General features: G+C 40.2%; 3 protein-coding genes across 3 annotated transcripts; 1 reads left to right on the top strand and 2 right to left on the bottom strand.

The window, feature by feature from the left end:
• Positions 1–7745: 7745 nt before the first annotated feature.
• Positions 7746–8442, bottom strand: LOC108091597 (probable H/ACA ribonucleoprotein complex subunit 1-like protein). Its single transcript, XM_017190871.1, has one exon. It carries the CDS (start codon positions 8437–8439, stop codon positions 8077–8079), a length of 363 nt encoding a protein of 120 aa, XP_017046360.1. The 5' UTR covers positions 8440–8442; the 3' UTR covers positions 7746–8076.
• Positions 8443–11077: 2635 nt separating this feature from the next.
• On the bottom strand, positions 11078–11615 carry LOC108091595 (glycine-rich cell wall structural protein). Its single transcript, XM_017190870.1, has one exon. The coding sequence runs from the start codon at positions 11576–11578 to the stop codon at positions 11177–11179; it is 402 nt and encodes a 133-aa protein (XP_017046359.1). The 5' UTR covers positions 11579–11615; the 3' UTR covers positions 11078–11176.
• A 3523-nt stretch (positions 11616–15138) lies between these two features.
• LOC108091611 (keratin-associated protein 19-2) lies at positions 15139–15747 on the top strand. Its single transcript, XM_017190892.1, has one exon. The coding sequence runs from the start codon at positions 15216–15218 to the stop codon at positions 15645–15647; it is 432 nt and encodes a 143-aa protein (XP_017046381.1). The 5' UTR covers positions 15139–15215; the 3' UTR covers positions 15648–15747.
• The last annotated feature ends 8749 nt before the right edge of the window (positions 15748–24496 follow it).

Consider the following 24496-nt stretch of genomic DNA (forward strand, 5'->3'; position numbering starts at 1 on the left):
ATTTATGAATTTTTCACGATGTGCATACGCACAACATGGCAAACTTAGAGTACTTTATGGTTGCCTGCGTAGATGCGCTGGCTTCTGATTCTCATTTAGCTCTGCTTCTTCAGCGCCTGGCCCGTCCCAAAAACGCTAATAACTTTTAAGCTGCGCCCCAAACTTTTTCTACCAACATCCGCCCAGTCACCTCAACGCACCACCACCCACTTCGCCCATATTTCCTGGCCCTCTTGAGCGGTGCTCACGTGCCTGACGATGCGACTTCCGCTTTTACCCCATTCAGTTTGGCTGCTTAGCACAGTGGATGAATCTAAGGTTCTTAAAATTCCAATTAACTTGAATTTTGTAGAGAAATTTACAATAAAATGCACAATATAATTACGTATACGTAATATTATCTTTTTGTTTTACTATAAAACGCATTTTAATTTAGTTCGTTTTTACCTTGTTTATTTTTTCTGTAATAAAATATTCGCTTAAGCATAGTATTACAATTAACTTGAATTTTGTATAGAAATTTATAATAAAATTCACAATTTAATTACTACGTATACGTAATATTATCTTTTTGTTTCAAAACGCCTTTAAATTTTGCTCTTTTCCACCTTATTTATTTTTGCTGTAATAAAATATTCGCCTAAGCATAGTATTCCAATTAACTTGAATTCTGTAAAGAATTTTACAACAAAATTTACAACTTAATTACTACGTATACGTAATATTATCTTTTTGTTTCAAAACGCATTTAAATTTTGTTCGTTTCCACCTTATTTATTTTTGCTGTAATAAAATATTCGCCTAAGCATAGTATTCCAATTAACTTGAATTTTGTAAAGAAATTTACAACGAAATTCACAATTTAATTACTACGTATACGTAATATTATCTTTTGTTTCAAAACGCATTTAAATTTTGTTCGTTTCCACCTTATTTAGTTTTGCTGTAATAAAATATTCGCCTAAGCATAGTATTCCAATTAACTTGAATTTTGTAAAGAAATTTACAACGAAATTCACAATTTAATTACTACGTATACGTAATATTATCTTTTGTTTCAAAACGCATTTAAATTTTGTTCGTTTCCACCTTATTTTTTTTTTAGCTGTAATAAAATATTCGCCTAAGCATAGTATTACAATTACATTCCCTGATTAATTTTAATGAGGTTTTTATTTTGTAAATGTATTGAATTTAATTAGGAGTTCAAATTTGCATATCCTACATTGCTGCATATCAACTGCATACATTTCGTTTTTTATTAAATGTAAAAACATGTTTTTGAATTAATTAGTTGATGGGGTTAGCCCCACTATACTTAGGTGCTATTTCAGGCCCAGCAGGGTGGCTCGTTGAAAACTTGCTCAATAGTTGGGTGCGACGTGCACCCACACACTTACACACTCTCAGCGCACACATACAACCAGTGGCATATTTGCCGAGCCAGGCCTACATGTGTACAAACGGATCCTGTGCGGTGGCAACTTGACTCGCAGCCCAAAAGTCAGACGCACAGCGAAAAGCGGCTGAGGAAAAGCGACGTGTTTGCAGCGCAAGCAAAACTTTTCATTTAACTTTTTCTGCGGCTCGAGGTGAATGGATGGGATTTCTGCGATCCCGCGCCGTGCAACTACCAGCATTAATATTGTTTTGTGTGCGAAAAATCAGCCAAAATTACGACACTTGAGTGTGTTAAAAGTTGCGCGCGCTGCTCGCTGCTTTCCCCATTTTCCTCGCATTCCTCGCAACTCCATCTCTTTCTCATCCTTTACCGCTTCCTTTCCTCTCGCTTGCACAAATCGAAAAGTAAAAGAAAAGTAACGATGGGGGAGGGGGGTGGTGGGGAGAAAAAGAAAAAGTGAAAAGTAGCAGGAAAAGTTTGTGCAGGGAGTCGCGCAGCAGGAGCACGCAAAACAGCAAAAGACAGCACAAAACTTGGCCAAAACCGGTTGGCGACGGTGTCGAAAGGAGAGCAGCCAGCCTTGTCTATCACAGGCGGGAATCCTGAAGAGGCTGAACGAAAGTCATTGGAGGATCCACTGGGGGAAAATCTATAAAATATGTCAGGGATTAATAACTAACTTATTATAGTAGAAAAAGGAAATTATAAAACTATGCATTTCAGTCAATGAAACTTGATATGTTATCATTTATTTTCAATGGTAAATAAAACTGTGTTTGTTGATTAGATCCAATACTTTTCCATTCGCATTGCTTCAGCTGTTATCTTATTACTTTTTCTCATAGGAAAAACTATCTTTTTCGAGTGCAGATAAAGCCGAATCCGAAGCTGCAGCATAAGCGGCTGAAGAAGGTTTGCCAAAATAGCTGGGAGTGGGAAACCCAAACCGGGAGCAACAGACATCTTTGATGGCTCGCCCAGAGCTCGGTTCTCTTAGTTTGCTTTCCCTACTTTTGCCAGTTTACACGCACCGCTGGGATTTCACAGTGGCAAAGAGGCGAAAAAGTTACCATGATCCATTAACGTTAATTGTTTGGCGGCGGAGGTGGTGGCGTCGATGGCGAAGAAGTCGGCAAAGAAGTCGACGATGCCGGGAGTGCAAGTGGGGCAACTTGCTTGGGATTTGCTTGACACGGCAACAACTACAACTATAACTAAGGCTACAACTACAACTTAACAATGGAGGAGCTGTGGCTCCAAAGACGCTACCAACATTCGGCTCGGCAAGGTGTGTATTACAATGACAGGGCAGGAAAGTTTTTCGGCACAACCCCACCGCTCCTCGAGTCCCGCCCTCCGGTGAAAAAAGACAAGGAAACAGACAAACGTGAAGACACGGAGCACCGGAGTTGACTAAATTCAATTAGAGCTGGCCCAAATTGGCATGCGCACACCTGTCATTCGGCTTGATAATGATGCATCTGGTGCGGCCAACAAAACTACGCCAATCCTTTGCCAACTTTGTCCTCTGTCAGTGGGAAGTTTAAGCCATTTAAAAAGCCAAATTCAATCAATTGTGGGCTTATACACAACTTGAAGGTGAAGGTGAAGTGGAGTTTAACGTTCTTCAATAAATAAATGGGAACATTCATATCAGATATGTCTTAAATAAAACAACTTTTCTGAATGATAAATAATTCTTATAAATTCGCTTTTAATGTCCTCAAACTCCCTTTTAATATTTTGCTAATTTTTAAGTTAATGACAGCTCGTTTTTAGGACCCCTGCCAACACACACACACACTGTCAAACTAAATCAATTAAAGTTATTCAAGCAAAATTAAACCTCCCGAACTCGCAAAGAAAGTTCGAAACAAGACATGCAGAAGCGGAAGAAGAAAAAATGAAGGGAGAACCGGGCGGCTTTTCACACTTGTTAATCACATTTTCGCGTCTTAAGCAAATAGCTGGCAAACTCTGGTGCCCCCGACTCGACTCGTTGTAATTAAGCGGCTTAGGCGTTTGAAAGCCTCTGCGGCACAAAAGCGCTGCCTGCTTTTAGGCGTTGGGGGCGCCACGAAACCAAGGTCGCTGCCATTGCCGCTCCTTCCAGTCTTCGGAGGGCAGTTTATCGAATTAAAAAAAGCAATAAGCAAGGGGCCAGAAGGGCAGGAGGTCAGGGGCCGCACTCCAGCTCACACTTCATTGTTCCCAACTTGGCGCTGAGGGGAACAATAAAACTGAAGTGGCTGCCGGGATAACGCTGCTCCGCAGGCTCTCTAGAGGGGCCGAGTATACATAACACTGATCAAAAAAGGAAAAATACTCAGAATATATACTTTTAAAAAGAAAAAAAGATTGTAAAACTATAGCTTTAAAAATGCAAGCATTGTAAAACTGTAGGTCTATAAGTCAAACGTGAATTCTGAACGAAAAGAAAATATTTGGTTTGTATTTTAAGAAATATATAAATCTCTGAAAAAACCCAAGAAGACCAAATTTTATATGTTAGTCGTATCTCTCGTATCCTCTATTTAAACGAGTTGTAAATATATGAGTTAATTTGTGGCCAGAAATTCGAGTCTCTGACTCATTTTTTATTTTTGAGTTATTATTTAAACAAACCATTTAAAACTCTCTAAAGACTTCCATAAGAATGCAACTCAGACTAGATACACTGAAAAGAAACCTCTGGATATAAGCTATTGTTACATTTGCAAACCTTTTCCATTTTATTAGTAAAAATATATGTATAATATTTGGAGTGTCCGTGTTTTTCCAGCACGTTTTTAAGCGCTTGAAAACTCCTTATTTATTAAACAGCACTCTTCTTTTATTTTCAGTGCATAAATACATAGAGATGGGCCATGTGCGGCCAGTGGATGGACCGGGCAAAAGTTGGCATAATTATTTCATTAACACTTAACAAGTGGCCAAGCCGAGTCTGGCGGGATCCGGAATTAAGGTCCGGGTCCGGGAACGCAAACGGGAATGGGAAAGAATACGGGTTGCTGTCCGTCGGCGGAGCGCAAAAACTTTCGCATTACGCATTTGTGTGCAATTTTTAAATTAACAATTGTTAATTTTGCTCTTGTTGCCAGCCTCGCTTTACTTTTTTTTTATACTTTCCCTCTTTTCATCATGCGGGCGGGTAACAAAACAAAACGCAAAATGAACACAACAAAGTTTAACAAAAAAGAAAAATTACAAATATATAATTTTGACCGTTTGCCTTTTAAAAACACATTTTTTCTTGCCCAGTGTCCCTCGGTCGGTTTTCTTCGTTAATTTCTTATTTTTCTCTTACCAACTTTTTATTGCGTGTTTAGCATAATTTTTTAATAATTACATTTTTGTGTGCTTGACCAAAAAAAAAAAAAAACGAAAATTAAAAGAGGGAGAATTTCGAAATAAGAAAGAAAGCAAAGAATAATAAGCAACAAGCTGAGGAAGAAGGAAGAAGGAAACGAAACGCGCTCGTTGACTGTGTCCAAAAGTTTAGCAAAGTTTATTTGCATTACTGACAAACTGTTTAATTAGGGATTTTTTCTTAGATTTTTCACAAGCGAAACTTTGCGGCAGGATGTGCCTACATGCCCATCAGTGCGCGAGTATTTGTGTTTGCGTTTGAGAGTGTGTTTGTTTGTGTGTGTTTTTGTGTATTTGGGTGTGTGTGTTAGCCATCGCCGCAAATACAATTAAACATGGCAGGCGGGAGTGCACACAACGAAACCGAAATAAAATCATCCTTAATCTGGCCAAAGTGAGTTGAGGTTGCGGGGGGAGAAGGTTCAGAGTGCTTTTCCCCAACGCTGGCTAATTCATATGATTTTCCTGACAGGCTGCGAATTAAAGTTTATTAAAACGCGCTTTTATTTAATGGGGTTGTTTTGGTAAAAAGTTCTCGTAATTCGCGTAATAAATAGACACTTGAGCGTGAAATCCCTTTGTACTAATATAATTATTCGTTTATTATCTGAATATGTAAATAGTATTCTTTAGCCTTTTATTACATTAAGAATGTGGAATGTACACATATGCATATCATTGATTAGAAAATATTCATACAGAAAACCCAAAAAAATGCTATGCAGTTGTTAAAATATGTCAATTACACAACAAGCCAATCAAAAACCGTCTAAAACCTGCAGGAAAATAAACACATCTCAAATAATGGCTATTTTCGAATTTATTCAAGCATAAGCTTTTCAAAAAGTTTTAATTTTGATAAGCCGAATAAGTAACACACTAGCTAGTGCAAAAGAAATGTTTTCCCATGTTATCGTTAATAATTGGTTTATATATATATATATTCCCTTTGAATTCCTTTGTATTACAAAGTAAGACTACCACCTCTTTCTTAGATTGCTCTAAAAATATGAAGTATACGTTTTATCCTGAACGTTACAAGCTGCTGACGGTAATGTTATTACCCAATCCCATTCGCATTGTTATTTCGCAGTGGTCGAAACACCCAAAACATCTGTGGGAATGACAGCATCATGGAGTTACAGCAAAGAGGAGCCGCAACCGCAGACGGACAGATAGCTGGAAGGACATTTGGACGGACACTTGGACGGACAGGCATCCACATTCTGATAGCAACTGTCAGTCACTCAAGCAGTCCGTTAACCAGCCAGCCAAGCGTTAGGACCTGGTCTAGCTGAGCTGAACTGAGCTGAGCTGAGCTGAGTTGGCCAACAACAGGAATTCGCTCGCATCATTGTAATTGTTAATTACTCTGATATTTATTCTCTTTTTTTGCCTCCTGGTTTTTTTCCTTTTCTTTTGCTCCTGAGGAATCTTCCCCTTTTAATACGCACGCACGCACAGAGCAATTTGGCCAGCTGCTGTTTCCAGTGGCTCGTGCATATTTATGTTTATGGCCACATCTTCTGGCCAAGCCACGAAAGGAGCGCTGATTTGGCCGCCACACGCAGCTAACAAGCGTTGACCACCCAATCCACCCACAAACACGTCAACACCAAACAACGTCGTCATGCCATTTGGCAGTGGGTGGAAAAATGTCAGTGCAGAGAAAGAAATTTTGGGATTAAAATTGGGAAATATAAAAATTACTAAAAAGAGGTTTTATAAAGCAAAATAATAATTATATGTTCTTTCAACAAAAAAACTGGAATAAACTTATAGTAATGATGCATTTCTCATTTCTTGTTGTGTATTTAATCATAGTTACCCATTTTTTCCAGTGCAGGGTACCAGCTCAGCCGGAATGAGCCACGTCAAGTGAGTTCACAATTTTTGCGTGCTACCATTTTTCTTCCGGTTCTGTCAGTCGCGGGTTTCGTCTTTGTACCAGTGCTGCACGGATTATCCTTGGCATGCAACGCCTTTATCCTGTTTTATTTGTGTTGTTCCGGGGGCTCCGGTTTCTTCTGCCTTCCCTTCTATTTTTCGTTTTTATTTTTTTTACCCGCTGATTTCGCTACTTAATTTTTTTGTTCTCTTTTTTTTTTTTTTTTGTTTTTGTGGCTCTGCGGCTGTCTGTCTCTAGGTCTGGCCGTCTGTCTACCCCTCTGTATATCTGTGTATCGTCTCGCTTCCGTTCTGGCCGGGCTGATTGGGCGTATTTTGTTATTTTCATGTTCCCTGCTACTCTGCTACTCTGCCACTCTCTGCTGATGCTCCCTGTCTGTCAGTCAAGCCAAAAAGAAGGAGCCAGGAGCCAGAAGTAGTCCCGCCCGTGGTCCTGACTTTGCTCCCTCGATGGCACCCGCTCGTTTGTTCATTCGCTTTTTTCCCACGTAATTAAAACTTGAAACGCATATGAATTAGAAAATACAAAAAAAAAAAAAAAAAAAAAAGAAAAAGAAAAAAAATACGGCGAGGGGAAAAGGAAAGTAGAGAGCGAAATAAAATACGAGTACGCGACCCGGAATGGAGCCATTTGATGGTACAGAATGACATCCTGTTTCCCGCAGCCTGACATCGTTAACATCGCTGATTAAGTTTTCTTGTCCTGTGCTCAGTCTGCATGTCACTCAACGTGATTTGAAATGAAATTTTTATAATTTCACCAGCGCCCTAGGTCAAATTTCCCCCCGCCTTTCCGCAACCCTTTTATCCACTGTACTTATACTTTTTAATGTTTAACTTTATTAAGTCGTTGGTTGGCATTGAACACAAAACAGTCTAGTTGCCTCAGGACAGAAATTCACTGCAAATCTGCCATTATAAAAATGTGGATTTTAATAGGGAAGTGGAAAAAACTTCATTTATTTCGTCCTGATAATAAAACATAATATATTAACGAGATCTTAAGCAATTTAAGTCTCAACAATTCAGGAAAATCTGAACTCTTTTTTGATTAATAGTCGTAAGGTTAAGTTTAAAATCGTTTTATTGTATAACTTAATTATAATAAATTTTATTTTTGTATAAAATGGAGTTTTGTCTCTTCGGGTAATGTAAGCCATTAACGCTGTAGATACGAAATGCCTGCATTCCCTTACAGGATGCCATCATTGTAATGGATGGCTAAGCACCTGGGATGCAAATTTAAAGAGGACGACCCACTTAAACGGATGCGAGTCGCATTAAAAAACTGGCTTAGCACTTGGTCGGGTAATTAGAGCAGCAGCTCGCGTTGATTTATATGCAGCTAATCCTGCTCTGATCGTATCACATGTGACGTCACGTTAAATTAATAACACTTAGCCGTAGAAGGGGCCACCAAAGAACGGTGGAGGTGGTGGTGGGAAGAATCCGCCACCGAAACCTGGTCTTCCGAATCCACCACCGAATCCTCCCCTTCCGAATCCTCCCCTTCCAAATCCTCCTCCGCCGAATCCTCTTCCGCCAAATCCTCGTCTACCAAATCCTCGTCCTCCTCCGAATCCGAATTGCCTGGCCAGGCGAACAGCCGGCTGCTCCTGCTGCTCCGCTGCCTGATTTACATCCGCCAGAGTCAGTTGCTGTACATCCTCATCCGCTTGAGGAGCCGCGGTCCCCAAATTGGCCAGCAAAACCAGGAGGCCGGTGCTCAGCAGTAATAGATTCAAGTGGTAAGTGCGCATCGTTCTCAGGTTGAGTTCGTTATATTCTGGTTGATCTCCCGCCTAGGCGCTTTATATAGCCTTTTTCAGTCGCCTGATGAATCTGGGTTTCTAAACGGGTTCTGAGTGCGGACGACCTGAAACAATTAAATTTCCTGAGCATAATCAAATGGGCGAAGAAAACCCCCGACACTCAAGAGCCCCGAGCAAAAATTGTAAACAACTGAGCACAATCAAAAAAAAAAAAAAAGGAAAATAACAACATCATTTCTGCGCAGCTCATACAACCTGTTTATGACTTACCTCATTCGCTGTTAATTATGTTCTAGCTTGGGAATAACATGTTCAACATATTACCCTTTAACCCACCGAGCCAAATTGACATCATAAAAAATGGAAAAACCCGATACTAAGATACTGATTCATAGATACTTTATTATAGAATTTTTCTTGTACATAGGTTATTAATCTCAAATGGGTTGCTTAAAAAGAGAGAAAGAAGAAATAATCCAATTATCATTACGTCAATTGCCGGTGTTTCTAGCAAAGTCATTATACTTCAAAAATTCCATTGGATAAACAAAAATATACTCATATTCTCGGGAATTTTTTTGTGGTTCTTTATTATCATTTGAAGTGGGTGGAACCCCCATTTTCAAACTTAATTAGAACCAATCACATCTGTACGTTTGCAATTGCAAAGTTATATAAGCTGGTATCAAAATCAAAATGTGCCGTCATTTGGATGACGGGACTAGAAAAGGTAAAGCGTCTCAAATCCAATTACAAATAGCAGGCAAACATGTGCATGTGGGTAATTTCATTTGCCGACATCTAATGCTCATTAAGAGATTTCTTAAGTACATGCCACATGTGAGTTGTTTACAATTCAGAAGAGACGCCCCAGGCGCCGCCTACCCCACAAAAGCGATACGTATTTATAAGCCATAAATAACGTGTAAACAAAAAGCCGCCACAAAACAACAAGTATACGCCCGATGGGCCGGCAAAACGGGCTCAGCATCTCTCTTGTGGCGACACCAGCGGTGGCAGCAACAACAACAATAAGAACCTTAACAAGAACAACAACAATAGTAACAGCATCGCGGCCAAATTATAAGGCTATAAAAGGCAATAAAAAAACTTTGCGATATCAAATTACAACGCCCTCATAAAGTTATAAAAGTTTCAAGCGTATCCAAACGCACAGCACGTTCCACGTCACTCCCCTTCTCACTTTTCCACATCCCCCCTTTCCCCATCAAACATATCGGGGAAATCTCGATTTTCCCTTCTGGGCCAGGCCTAATATTTTCAATAACAAATCAATCAGCTGCGGCTGCTGCTGCTGCTGTTGCTGTTGCTGCCGCGACGGTCAACATGGATAATCAGTTCGAACGGCTTTTTCCCGCCTCCGGATTTTTCCACCGATTTTCCCCACCAGCTGCGTGGGCGTTGTCCTTGGTTTGGGGCGGCCACGGAAAAATGGGCGTGGGGTGTGTATCCGAAGGTGCCGTAGATTTATTGAGACACGATTTCGATAAGAGCAGCTTCGCCAAAATGGCCAAAAGCGGCTGGCAGCAAGAGGTCATCGAATTGATAATACTCTGAAGGGGATTTCGGAAAAGCCTTTTTAATGAGGTGAAAACTGCATGAGGGTAATTGAAAATTGAGTGGCTTCGGTAATAAATGTTTAAAATTATTCAATGTAAGCTCTAAGTAAAATTATTACTGACTACTAAATTATCCGAAAACATTATTAACAGCTTCAGAGAATTTTGCGAGGAAAATCTTCAAGCAAATAGTGGAATACTTTAAAGCCCAACTATGCAAAGTCATTAAAGCGAGAAAAATAAAAAGTCCCCTCTTAACAAAGTTCTCAAAGTATACCGTGAAAGTGTAGACTAACAAAGCCTTTTACAAGACTGCGTTCTAGTAACGAGAAATTTTTCACGAGCCAGAAAAAAAAAAAAAATGAAAAAGGGGCGATGGGGCAACAAGAAAAAACGAAAACTTTTATCAATGTTGGCGTATGACCCTTGTATGGATGGGCGGTGGGTGGTGGTTGGTGGGTGTTTTGGGTGTTTTTGGGTGGTCGTCCTTTGCCGCTAAGGTCAAGGGATAACAAAAGGCGTAAATTTAAAGCCAAGTTAATTTTTTAACAATAAAAGGGCGCTTGTCAAAAGAGGAATTTTACAGCAAACGTTTAATCTTAAACGACTTTTGCGAGCCAACGCGATTGGCAAGCTAGATAAAAGACGCCAGTGGCAGCAGGCGCGGTTAAGTTTCAATGGATTGCTTTGTTATATATGGGAAAAAGCCAAGGAAACTGAGAAGGAAAATTACATAATACATATTTTTTTCACTTTAAGATTTGCTAGTTCTTAACACACTTGAAATATTTATAGAAAAGTAACTTTATAATGCTTATAGTATACATATATTAAAAAATGTATAAAAGGTTGCTAAAGAAATCTTTAATAGTGTTTCCTGTATTTATCTGGATCAACACTGGTTTCATATCACCTCTAACTTTTTTTTTCGGTTTTTCAACTTGACCAGAATTGGTTTAGTGTATTTGCAAACCACATCTACCTTTGAATATTGCCAATCATTGAAAGCCATGCAAATGACAAGGAAATTAGGTTAATCAAATTTATTTGGAGCTTAATTAGAACGTGCTGAATTGCATTCTGATTTCACATTCTATTTCTAGTGGTCTAAGCTAAGTCAGTCACAGATGATTTGTGGTTGCTTTTCAGCGTCCGAAGCCGCCGCCAGGACCTCCAAAGCCGCCACCTCCGAAGCCGCCGCCACCAGGACGTCCTCCAAAGCCACCGCCAGGACCTCCGAAGCCGCCGCCTCCGAAACCGCCTCCAGGACCTCCTCCGAAACCGCCTCCGGAACCTCCGAAGCCACCGCCTCCTGGACCTCCTCCGAAGCCACCGCCACCGAATCCACCTCCGGGACCTCCGCCGAATCCACCTGGACCTCCACCGAAGCCACCGCCAAACTGACGAACCTGTCGGGCGGCCGAAGGAGCCTGGACACCTGCATCCACAGCCAGGAGCTTGGCGGCCACACTGGGCTCAAATACCGCGGCCGAGGAGCCGGCGACCAGGAGAATGGTCGCCAATGCGAGGCAAACAAATGTGCGCATTTTGGGGGGAAAAACTTCTGCCACTAATCACCGACAAAGTTTCGATGGATTCTATGAAGAGTCTACTCTGCGGCCAGCCAATTTATATGATTTCCAATTTATCGACTGGCGAACGGAGGCGCCGGCTGAGGAAGCGAATAAAAGTAGAAGTGGTTCGACCGGGCGGAACATCAAAGTTGCGAGTGTTTCGCCAACAGAAATGAATACTGCCGGCAGAGCGATTCACCGATTCGTATTAACTGTCTAAGCTAAGCGTTGAGCAACAACAACAACAACAACAACAACAATAAAAACAATAACACTCGCCATAATAATAACGCAAAACCTATTAGGCAACGAAAACGGAGCAGTGGCAAAGTTTTTGGCAAACACAACGGCGAAGGAGGTCTGAAGTGGACCGAAATGGTCGAAATGCTCGCTGTGCTTTCTCCAGGCGTCTTAGACTCTATTCAAATGCGCAAAACAAAATAAAAACAAAACAGATCGATAGACAAGTGGCCAAGTGTTCATTGGAAGCAGCATCTCAAGTGGGCCTCTCCATTCATCTTTCGGATTTCGAAAAGCTTTGCACCGAAGTCTGGGGATTTTGAGACGTTTGTTTGACTTAATTAAAATCTAAGGGTAAACAGTCGACGCAACTGGTTGTTATTCAAATGCCATCGATGTTGTCGTTTTCATTTTGACTGACGCACTGACTCATTTCAGTTATTAGCCTACTCAGTTAACACATTTTTAGACGGGGTTTGCCTTCCGTTCTTTAGCACTTTTCATTTGGGGTTAGTTTTTTAGAGAAAGAGAATTAAATCAGCGATATTTTGTATATTTAGTAACACTCATTTTCTAAATATAAAAATTTTAGTCATCATAATTCCAGTAGGAACTGGATTGTTTATCTATGCCAAATTGTTATTTCCAACTTTATTTTTGTGAATAAGAATTAAGCTAAGGTTCTTAGAAATTATAAAATCCGCAGACAGTTATATAACATCTAAAACAAGTTGTCGTTAATTTAATAATTAAATTCGAATCAACTTATCTTTTTTTAAACAAACAAATAATATGCTAATATTTCAGTTACTTAATTATCTGTTATTGGTGTTTTAGAAATAAATCTAATTAAGTAACTCGTCTCGTTTTTGTAAAAGTTTAAGCCGAGACTCAGATAAAAACTTATAATTCAATTATTCACTTAAAGTGGACGTGAAAAAAGTGCTACAAGTCAAACTTGTATTTTAAACTGATTTACCGTCTGACCCGTCATCCGTCAATTGCCGACCATCGTCACAGGGATTAAAAAAAAAAAGGAAAAGAAAAATGACTAGACTGCCTACATTTTTCACAACATTATAGTCTTCTGCTGAGTAGAAGCGAAACTTTGTGTTGAACTTTTAAACAAGCAACGAACAAAATGCAAGCAAGAAAATATTAAAAACTTTTAAGCAGGACTTGCAGAAAAATAAGGAAAAGATTTTGCGGGAAAGATTTTTTCAGCATTACAGGTAATGTTTTAGTAATAAACGTGACTTTAGTTTTATCACAATGTAATATGGTATCTAATTCTACATATAAGAAAATAATTTAAACACTATGTTTAATTATTAGTTATTCCATCTCTTTAATCGAACTTTTAAGATTTAATTGAAAGATTTAATTCAATCAGAAACCTCAGAAAATAAAATTCCCGCTCAAATGACGTAGACTCTATCAAAATATGAATTTCCATTCGGCGAAATGAAATTCAAGACGCATAAATAACCATGAACCTGCTTTGGAGCTCCAACCCAAAAATTCATGAATTAGTTGGCGAGCACCTGGACCCGTGGCCAATGTAAATTAGTAATTTAACTAATCGCCCTCCGGTTCGTTGCGGCGAGGGAAGACTGTGGGGTAAATGTTTGCGTAGCTCTTTTAGTTTTTTTTTGTAGTTTCGAGTCTCTTTTCCCTGCTGCAGCTTCTTCGCTGATTATGACAATCATAGTCAAAATACTTTTTCGCCGGGTCGGCCGTGGTCGAGTAAAAAATGTATTTTTAATTTATGCCGCGTCTGAGATTCTTCTTCTCTTTTTTTCCCCCATTGAGTTTCCCGTTGCAGTCTCTCGGTAGAAATTTATGCGGAAGTTTACGCCATCCACTGGATTTTGAAGGCGGAAGGGTGAAAAGGGGGGAAGGGGGAAAGAGGAAGTTGGTTTGTAAGAGGAGTGGGTAGCAAAATGTGCATCATTTTGACGTTGACATCGTTAATTGACCCAGTTTTCTGGTCTGGCTAAAAGCGTTTAAATTTGAATAAGCAAATTTGGCCAGCGAAATGGAGATGGGTAGAGAGATTTCGCATTTTGCATAAATGAATTAAAATGCAGCAGCTTTGGCTTTGCCGTTGGATTAGACAACCGATTTCGACGAGAAACACATGCGCCAAAAACCGCAATAAACCAATTGAGAGCTATTCAAGCCGTCTATAGAGCCATCGAGCATTGTTAATGGCCGGCCCGCGCTCATAAAACAAACAGCGGAGCAGCAAACAGGCAAACAAACTGGCCGGCAAACTCGCAAACTAGCCAAACTCGGCAAACAACAAGAGCAACAGCTAACAGCAATTCACACTTACGCACCTCCAAGTTGGAGGCGTTTGCCTAAAGTCTGCGAACGGGAATGGAAATGGAGGTGGTTTGGGTATGGCTATGGGAATGGGAATGGGTCCCAACCTGGTCAATAGCATAACTTACCTTCAAATGAAATTAACACATTTACACGGCTTACTTGACCGCAGGAGCAGAGAAACTGGGGGCTTACGAGCCAAAATTAGTTACTAGCTTTAAAGGCATTTTAAGCAATTTAAGAGGAATTAAAAATTTAATTTTTAAGATTTTAATGACTTTATACTAAGGAATTAAAGAGCACTAATGTATAAACAATTTGTGAATTGGTGGTTTTTAAATACATAATTAAAAATATTTATAAATAGGATGTCAAATAACAGATTTAGTTTAATTAGATATTTATTTATCTTGATCAAACACTACCCAATTATTTATTAGAAAATTTAGAAATAAACCAACATCGAATGGATCCGCAACTGACTGTAAAACTCTTCACATAAACCCAAGCTCTCTCAATTCATAAAATATTTAGAACATAATTTGGCTTTTTTGCTGCAATCTGAAATAGCCACCACTGCTCAGAAGTTGGCTGCGGTGCAAAGTGAAATGTTTTGCTCTTTAAACTGCCAGTGGCTGCCATTCGATTTCATGAGCGCCACTTAGCGTGCCACCAAAAGTATATACCCCATCCAGAGCCATATGAATTGGCTTTTTGTTCCGCTTTTGCGGTCTAAAGGCATCGTACTCGTACTCGCACTCGCATATTTTAATAGTTTGTTTTATGGCATTTACATTAGCATCTAATTTTTGCTAACAAGCGGCGGGCAAAACAAACAAAGACGAAGTCCCACCTTTCAACCAGTGCGGAAAAGGCGAAACAAAAGTTTCCATTTTATGCCCAAAGTTCTAGGCTATAAAGACACCGGTCGCGAGTTGGCCAGGTCACAGTTAGCCAACGGAGAGCGGAGCAGCGAGGAGCACTCATAAAGCCACTGATAAAGTCAAGTGACCAGCAAGCAGTTCAAGGAGCCATAAGGATAATGCGTAGCTGGTTTTTATTTGGATTATATGCGCTGCTAATCGCCGCAACAGTTGGCCAACCGCTGCAGCAAAATGAGTCTGGAGAACAGGAGGATTCGGAGAGGGGAGAGCGAGTGAGTCGCCAAATTCCCTATCCATACGGAGGCTACGGGGGAATCGGAGGATACGGAGGATACGGGGGAATCGGAGGATACGGAGGCTACGGGGGAATCGGAGGATATGGAGGCTATGGAAGCTACGCCGGCATACGCTCCTCACTTTATCCTTACGGCAATCTGTACGGATCCAGCGGCTTGGGACTGGCGGGCGGATATTATGGTCGTCCTTATGGTTATGGCGGTGGCTATAATATTGGATATCCGGCCATTGGCGGCTTCGGTGCCACAGGCGGCGGCATCTACGGCGTCTCTCCACTTTCCCCCTTCGTTTAAGTGGCTATTCAAAATAAGAAAAAACATACGAAAAACGAAAAAACTTGGCTCAACTAAATAAAAATTATATAACATTTAAAGTGTTGGCTAACCGTGGTTAACTAAGCTGGGATTACATAATGATTTGACATGGAAATGTGATTGTGGTGAATAAAAGTAAAAAAAAAAAGGTTTTATTTTGCTAATATTATCTTTCTGTTGCAAAAAAATCACTCAAATGTTTTGAATTGTGGTAATGCAGCATAAAGTCAGTAAGTGTACAAGTTTATAAAGTGTGTATAAAAATCAGTGCTTGGCAACCTGTACCATCAAAAAGTCAGCTGCATCTTGATAGTGAAATCCTAAACTTTGCCCATAAAAATATCTTTAAAAGCGTATAAAAGTCGAACTAGTCAACGCAAACGTTTCACTTTGATGGTCCCACGATACCGTGTTTATTTGCTCGGTGTCCAGTTCTCTTTTGAGGCGATTCAGAACGATTATCGCTTTCATTCATTAAAATCTAGCGTGGCGCACCGCATTATTTGCCCAGCTCAGCACCAACCAGAGCTCAATCACTTACCTTCAACTGGGTGGAGGAGCTTAAGCAAATAGGTGTAGCAGGAAAAAAAAGAAACACACATAAAGCTTTGTGGACATCGGGCTGGGTTTCTGCAGACATGGAGACAGGAAGAGCTGGAGCTGGCTACTTTTTAGATTTTAATTGCCGATAGTGTAAGCACTATACCACACCACTTCTTGCTATGCCACACACACCACACCATGCCACACACACACACAAACACAAGGCAGTCGAGCGAAGTGTCCGAGTGCCGTTTAATTAGTGTGTGTGACTTTTAAACGACTTGCGTTGCACATACGCCCCGTTGCACTTCCAGACCAACTCATTCCCTTTTCGCTTAGTGTAGGCAAACAGAAACACACACACACACACACACAGTTGGTTCTGTTCGGTTTGGAAAAGCGTACGCAAACAGAAAAACAAGCAACAGGACATCGAAGACAGACCGAGAAAACCAAGAAAAAGGGGGAAATGTCCAATGCCCTAACAAGCTACGTGAGCATGAATTATTATTTCAATTAACTGGAACGAATAAATGGACAAGAACAAGACTGAGAACTGCAGTGGGCCAATAAAGTCATCACTGTTTGCATGTCCTGTCTGCGCGGGGGGAATCGTTAATAATTCAGACTGGAATGCCGTCAACTAATTGTGGTCTTTAGGTTTCTCGCTTGACTAAGTAGTTGCAGTAATTGAACGTAAATTAATAATTATTTACCCATAATGACTGCTTAGGTTCGGTAATACGTAAGCTGTATTAGGTTAAATTTGTGTAAGGTTTTCTGGGTTTGTTAGTTTTAAGTTAAATATTTGTTTAATTCTGAATCTTAGTTTCTGAAGATTAATGTTATAATTAGCTATTTATTTTAGCTTTGAACCCTTTGAAGAAAAAGAGTACAGCATGTTGCATTCTACCCAGTCAATGGAATGATCTAGCTTATGGACTTTGTTCCCTGAAAACTCCTGCTTTTGAAAACTCGGCTTTGACAATCCGTTGACAAATACGGAATGTGTCCGTCCGGCTTTCATCCCCACTGGGAGAACCATGATTGCGCTTCCACTTGCTGCCGATTATCTTTTAATGTCTCTTCAGGCACTCGCCGTCGGGTTTTGTGGAGGGGAGAGTGGGAAAAGGGGAAAAGGGGGGAAACTGTAGAAACACTAGAACCGCTAAGCCATTCATTGAATCCAGCAGCGGCTGCTGCTTTTTATGCGCTCGCCTCGCCTTTCAGCGGGCATCGCTTTTGATTCGGCCAGCGCTTTGCCAATTGCACTCGAAATTGCTGCAGCGGGCGCTGTGTTTAAAATGGCAATCAGATAACACCTTCTTTTAGCCATGTTCCACTCTATACTTCCATTGAAAGCCAGATGCTGCTGCTGTTGCCGTGGCTGCGCCGCATTGAAAAATATATATTTGCTTTTTACGCGTAGTTGCTCGGTGTTGTGCTAAACTAAACTGACTGACTGACTGACTGAACTGAGCTGAGCTGAGTTGGTCGAATGGGCCGAATGGGTTGCCAGTTGGCATAAGCTTTATACATTTTTACGCTTTGTGGCCCCCGCAATGTGTGTTTGTATTTGCATGTGTATCAGCTCAAAGTAGCGTAAAATAAAAACCGTCGACACTTGAGGCCGAAGCCTTTGAGTGCCTTTGGTGTTTATATAAAAACGAATATATTCACATACGTGTGGCATAGTCCGTTCGCGTTGAAGCGTAAAAAAAGGAAATGAAAATGGAATGAGAAATAGAAATAGAATAAAACAAGATGATGGCCGGCGAAAAGAGCAGCCACAGATTCACAGAAGAAGCTTGTCCAGCGAAAGGCACTCGATGCGGAAAATGAAATCTCGATGGTTTGTGCTCCAAGATCTGTCCATCAAAGTGGCACCCTAAGAAAAGCACACAAAGGTTCTCTTAGCTGATGGTCAGAGATAAAGCCAAGATTGCACTGGGGAAATTTAGAAACCTTTAAGTCCAGGAAGAACCAAACAGATTTTAAGCATTCATTTTAGTATAACCTTATGATTGTTATAAAAGAAAAAATATAAAATATATAAAAGGCAAATGATGATTTATTATGTTTATTAATTATCAATTGGAGTACATTTTTAAAAAGTTAGCCAACAAAATACCGGTAAATTAAGTGTACAATTAAAAAAACTTGTTGCAAAACAATAAAGTGTACAATTAAAAAAACTTGTTGCAAAACAATAAAGTGTACAATTAAAAAAACTTGTTGAAAAACAACAAGAATTTTTTCCCATTTTTTTTGGGTGCAGGAAGGACGAGAACCTGAGTCCGGTTGCAGGTGAGGCTGCGGTTGGGCCGCAACCGAAATACCTTCGCACCCTTTCATCAGCAAAGTGGCCGAGCAACAGTTGTGCCTAGTTTTCAAAAGGACCCCGGCTGAAAAGGGGAGATTTGGGCCCCATCTCCGGTCAGGCCGCAAGCTTCTAGCCAAACAGTTTAAAGCGCATTAAACTTATCTGATGGCAAGACGAGCGACCGACCAACGAACCCATCTACCAACCAAACAACCTACAAGCCAACCAACTAACCAACATAGCAGCCCAGTGGTTGTGTACACACAGCTCGCAGCTGTAGCTGTGATAAGAGCCACTTGGCCTATCAATGCATTTTAAACGAGACGCTCGTAAGCCAAACTAATGACAAATTAATATTAACAAAGCAATCTGCTGTTTCACCCGCCGTCGCTGCCTCTACAAAAGCCAACACCAACAGCAACAACAACAACGATGATGGCACAAACAAATGCCAGCGGCCAGCTCTCCGATTTGCCTGGAATGTTACTTAATTGGAACTTAATGTGCCTCGAATTGTTTACAAACACGACCCACCACCAGAGGGACAAAAACGATGAGAGAGGGGAAGGTAGGGGAATTGGGAAATCGGTCGGGCAGGACATCGGACGAAACGGTCTTTAGATAAAGCAAAGTGGCGACAGCTTAGAGCAACACTTCAAAATGAGACCCGAGCGGGTGAAAGAAAAATGCGTTTTAAAGTGACACTTGATGTAGGTAATGTGACAGCGTTACAAGCCAGCCAAGAAAGCAAAATAGAATGGCATAAGACCAAATAAAACGAAACAAAGTCCACGGGGCAAGATATTTCCTAGAATGGACTCTGTATTTCCTCGTGTCTTTTATATATTTTCTTTTTTATTTTATAGAAAAAGTATTTAACAATCCAAAGGAAGCAGTCAAGGAGTGACTTACTAAAGTTCCTTTAAATTTAATATATATTATTATAAATGTAAATATAGGTATCATATTTTTAACGAAATATATAATAAATTTATGAAATAATTTCCATTCAGTAGGTATTCAAAAATGTTATATCCAAGTTTCTAGCTTACCAAAAAAGCCCGAGAATTTAGTATGTGATTACTGTGTGCGCATTTCAAAAAGTGTCCTTGGAAAAGGGACCCCAATTCCGATTTGCGTTGCCAGACCGGGGCCTTAATTTGCTCACTCCATTGCCCAGGACATCATACATCAGTCGGCGAGTCGTCGAGTTGGCGGGTTGGTGGGTTGGAGAGTCCGCTGGCCGGCGGACATTATCTTAAGAGCCGCCGTTCCCTGCGACAATAAGTCCTGCGTCGCGTCCAGCGTTGACAGCTGTTACAGCTGCAGAAATATGCAAATTGGAAGGCGTTTTAATAGATAAAGAGCGGAGGCAGCGTGCCGCGCTCTGAGATGACGATGGCGAAGTGGAAAGTCCCCCCCCACGCAGGACACTCAACGAAAAAGGACCGCCCGGCTCACAATGGGAAAAGCCCGGGCGTAAATGTTGAAAAAAAGCGCGGCTAAGTGGAAGGCAGCCATAATAATGGCTTTTGTTGCATATTGTGATGTTAAATGCGGCAAGCTTATGATCTCATTTGCCTGGAAGGGAACTTGGAACCATTTAGGTTGGATTCAAAAACTCTCGGGTGAAAATGGAAAATATTTATTAATCAATATTGGAAAAACAAAACAAAGTGGATTGAAATATCAATATTTAAATATATTTCACAAGCCAATACCTTTTTGTTGTATCTTTGGAAGAGTGGTTCTTTAACCTAAAAATAAATGAATAATACGCAGGTGTATGAATACTAAATTATGGAGAATTCACATTGCTATTTATACAAAGGCTATTCCCGAAACGGAATCAAGATTTAAGTAAAAACTGGATTCATCTTGGATATAGTTTGTTTACTTGTTTTGCTTATGATAAATAGCAATGAATGACTTTCTACAACAATCCTTAAAAATCTTATCTTGCAAACGCAACGAATTACCGTAAGTTTTATCAATGTAAAATGTTAACATTTTCCCTCGGAAAATGCCAATGAAGATACAAAATCAGGTAGTAACCCAAGACGCCCACTTTGCCACCTGCCGTCCTTCGTGGAATGTGTGAAAGCTTTTGGCCCGTGTCCTTCTCCGCGGATACAACTTAAAATGCAAAATAAAAACTTGGGTGGGTTGGAAGCTGCTGGATCCAAGCTGCGTTGTCATGCCCACGCCGACGAATGTCCTGGCGAAATGCTCCGCTGTCCATCCAATTGGCAGGACCCAATCCTGTTGCGCGCTTTTCGCTTTGCAGCTCCCTTTTTTTTGTTTTGGTTTTTTTTTTTTTGGTTAGCTCTACACCGGCATTTGTTTTTTCGGGATGCCCTTTTTGTGCCGTCTTTCTACGGGACCTTAACACTAAATTGACTTTTAATGCAAAATAAACCAAAATAATGTATTGCGTAATTTTCTTTAAAGAATTTTTACATTAGCATTTCAAAAGAGATTTTTCTTTGTTGCTCTCTGAAGCGGTCCGCAGCTCCTTGGGCTTTTCCTCATCTTATTCCCATTTTCCAACCCACCCCCTCAGCCGGTGGGGCATTTTCACGCCCTTGACTTCGCTATCCGTTCACCTTTTCGCTGTGTTGGCCATTTGCTAAGTGCGACATTAAATGTTGCGTGAGGATAATCCAATCTGCTTGACATGAATTTTAATTTGCATTGAGTAATTAGCCCAAGTTCATTTCGCTGGCCAGGGTCCTTGCAAATGCTAAATAGAATTTGTCTGAAGACAATTTCAGCCGTTTCTCCATTCTCTCTCTCTTCGCCTCTTGGCCATGGCTTTCCCTTTTGGCTTTCTTTGCTTCTCATACGTTTGCTTGATTTCGTACAAATTAAACTAATTTGGTTTTCCCCACCTTTTTTGGTTGGCGAACTTGGAGGACGTTTGGCACATTTGCTGATTACGCTCGTCCTGCAAACTCTGCACAGAAAAAAAAACAACTGATTCATGTTGCAAAAAATTCTTTTAGGGTTCGTATTCCTTTGGAATTTAAAAAATAAACTCCACATACCATTCCCTGTTATAATTCCAATTCAAAGGAAAATAATTTTTTATGTATACCACAACTTACCACAACTTATATAAAAAAATGAAACAGTTGATATAAATAAATTTAAAAAGTGAGAAAAAACAAGTGACAATCGTATTGATATACACTTATTGAATCAATATTTTTTTGAGTGGTTCCTTGAATCCATGGCTCGTCAGCAGGCAATTGAAACAAACAATAAAACGTGCGCTTTTCGTAATTTAAATCAGACAGAGAGAAGCCTAAAAAAGGGACTTTTGCCGCATTTAAAGTTGGCACAAAGAGCGAGATGGCAAGTGTGAGGGAGAGAGTGAGAGGGAGAGAATCAAACGAGAGATTGAATTTCTGCTTGCCTGCACTTTAATTTGCCAGATGCTAACGCAAAATGCTAAAAACACACGTACGCCGAAAACGAATTGAAAATCACACGGACACACAGCGAAAAAGGAAGCGGAACGGGGAAAAATGTGGGAGGGGGAGGGAGAGGGGGAGGTGGGTGGTAAAATAAACGCAATCAACAGCTCACAGAGCATTTGGCAAAATAATAAATAAATTCATAATGGCTCTCGCAAATGACAAAATATTGCATCGCAAATCGACAAAATATTAACACTCACTCAGGCACACGCATTTAGGCATTCCATCAGTGCTGACGTCACATAAGCCACGAGAAATTATTGCATAGCGCACCACAAATTTCATAAACCGGAAACGCAATCAGGCATCGCTTATACGCAGCGTTGTTTGCCAGTCGCGCATTTTTATCCACCAGAAGCACCACACACACACACATCCCCACCCACTTTTTTGGCCATTCAGTGACAAAATGCACTTATATTTTGCGTTTGACAAAATGCCGAAAACCGCATTCAAATGCGTTCGTCGAGTGCAGAAGCTCCCTCTCTCTCCTTCCGTCTCTTTCGCTATCCCCTCGTTCCATCTCTTTCGCACGCAGAGCAGCCGTCTCCCTCTCATTTGTTAGTGCGCAATGAACTGTGAAGATGAATTAACTCGATTTTGGAATGATTTGATGATGATTTGATTTGTTCCGAGACAGGCGGCACGGGCCAGTGGACTGACTACCAACACAATTGCATAATCGCACACTCACATATACACATATTCCTATATTGGGAGAATTCCATTTTGTTACTCGAAAAAAATATGGATAATTTGAGTATCCTTTCCTTCAGAAATCAATGTAATAAGACAAGTTTCTATTGATTGAAATATGCAATCAAAAAATACTTTCAGTATGTATCAAACTAATGTTACTATATATTTTCTTTTCGTGTATTCATACCGGACATTTGGCTTGAGAATCTCTGGATGAAAGTGTAGCATACATTTTGGCGCCACTAATAGGAAAAACCAGAGCGCGTCGATGGTTGCGAATGTCATTACCACAAACGCGAAAATTGCATCCGAATAGATGCAAATAGCGAGAATGCTAATGAACACTTACAACCGAAACGACCGCTTAATGCGCATAATGAATTAATTAACCAACAACCTGTCGCCAACATGCAGAAGTCTTTGCAGCCAGCAAAAAGCAGCGATGAGCTCAAAGTCTCCGAGCAAAACAGCAGGATGGCAAACTAAAAGTCGTAAAAACTACTGTTTTAATTAATGTAATTCAAACAATAAAAGTCACATTCCCCATTCCTGCGCATAACATTTAATTAACAAACATGTGTTTATTTAAATCAATTAAAATTTTTCTGAGTTGCACACTAATTTTAAAACAACAACAGACAGCGACAAACAGAAAATGTTAATTACTGTATTTATGTCAGTTGCATAAAGGGCTGCTCGCTTGAATTTCGCTGTTTAATTGCAAAAGTAATGGATATTTCATTAAAAAAAAAGGATTACGTGCAATTAGGCTTGAAACTACGTTAGAAATTTTAGAAATTTCATTTAGCTAGTGGCTATTTTAAGGCAAAATAGTGTTGATTTCGCCAATCCCTTCAGTAACAGAATACCAATCTTTCAATACGAGCATTTCAAAAACAATAATTGAAAGCTATACGGAAATACAAAATTGGTTTTTCGTGCAACATAAAAAGTGTTTTGTATATATGAATAAAAATTGAGTGTCTGAAAAACGCATTTCCACTTTTTCATTCCCTACAATTTAAGTTCTTTAAGTTCAGTCATTTTGCAGTTGATTGATACAAATTACGGGACTTCAATTAGACTTATAACCCTTCGTCATCAATTCACTTCACTCTTTGCACTCTGCACTTGTTAATCTGCGTTAAAGAACTCGACGACACCCACTAACAGCGGGCCATGACTTTCCTTTATGACAAATATATTCATTTCATATTCGTTCAGAGGCAACAAATCGCGTGACACGCTGACAGCGGTACTTGCCCCTTTGTTGTTCTTGCTGCGGTTGTTGAGTGGAGAGTGTAAAACTCAACTATTGTCTTCATTTTTCTTGCAAATCATGCAAGGCAATCTAAAATGTTGACACATTGGCAAACATACACGCCGACACGGGCACATCGACACATCCTCGCCTATAAGGCAAAAAAAAAGAAAGAAAAAGGGGAGTGAGTTCTTGAGAGCAAACAAAAAGGGAATAAATATATACACAAGTATGTATATACAGAAAAACGAGTGGGGAAAAAAAATAAAAGAATCCGGCGCCTTTTGCCCCTGTCACTCAAGTTCAAGGTTCACACGCTGTCGGTTAAGGTTACGCTTTTGTATTATCGCTGAATTGTCACAAGTCTACGCTTTGTCTCGCAACGAGCGCTTTGAAAAATTACAATAATTGTTATTTACGCATATCTGAACATGAAATGTGTCAATTGGCAACCAACGAGCTAGCAAAGCGAGCCGAATGAACGGGCCAACGAAAGAAAGAAAAGAACGCAACAACGCGG

Source organism: Drosophila ficusphila, unplaced genomic scaffold (assembly GCF_018152265.1).
Source record: "Drosophila ficusphila isolate 14025-0441.05 unplaced genomic scaffold, ASM1815226v1 contig_791, whole genome shotgun sequence".
Lineage (NCBI taxonomy): Eukaryota > Metazoa > Arthropoda > Insecta > Diptera > Drosophilidae > Drosophila > Drosophila ficusphila.

Bases quoted from the DNA above. Each gene is read 5' to 3' on its own strand.
- LOC108091597 (XM_017190871.1), bottom strand. From the start codon at position 8,439: ATGCGCACTTACCACTTGAATCTATTACTGCTGAGCACCGGCCTCCTG.
- LOC108091595 (XM_017190870.1), bottom strand. From the start codon at position 11,578: ATGCGCACATTTGTTTGCCTCGCATTGGCGACCATTCTCCTGGTCGCC.
- LOC108091611 (XM_017190892.1), top strand. From the start codon at position 15,216: ATGCGTAGCTGGTTTTTATTTGGATTATATGCGCTGCTAATCGCCGCA.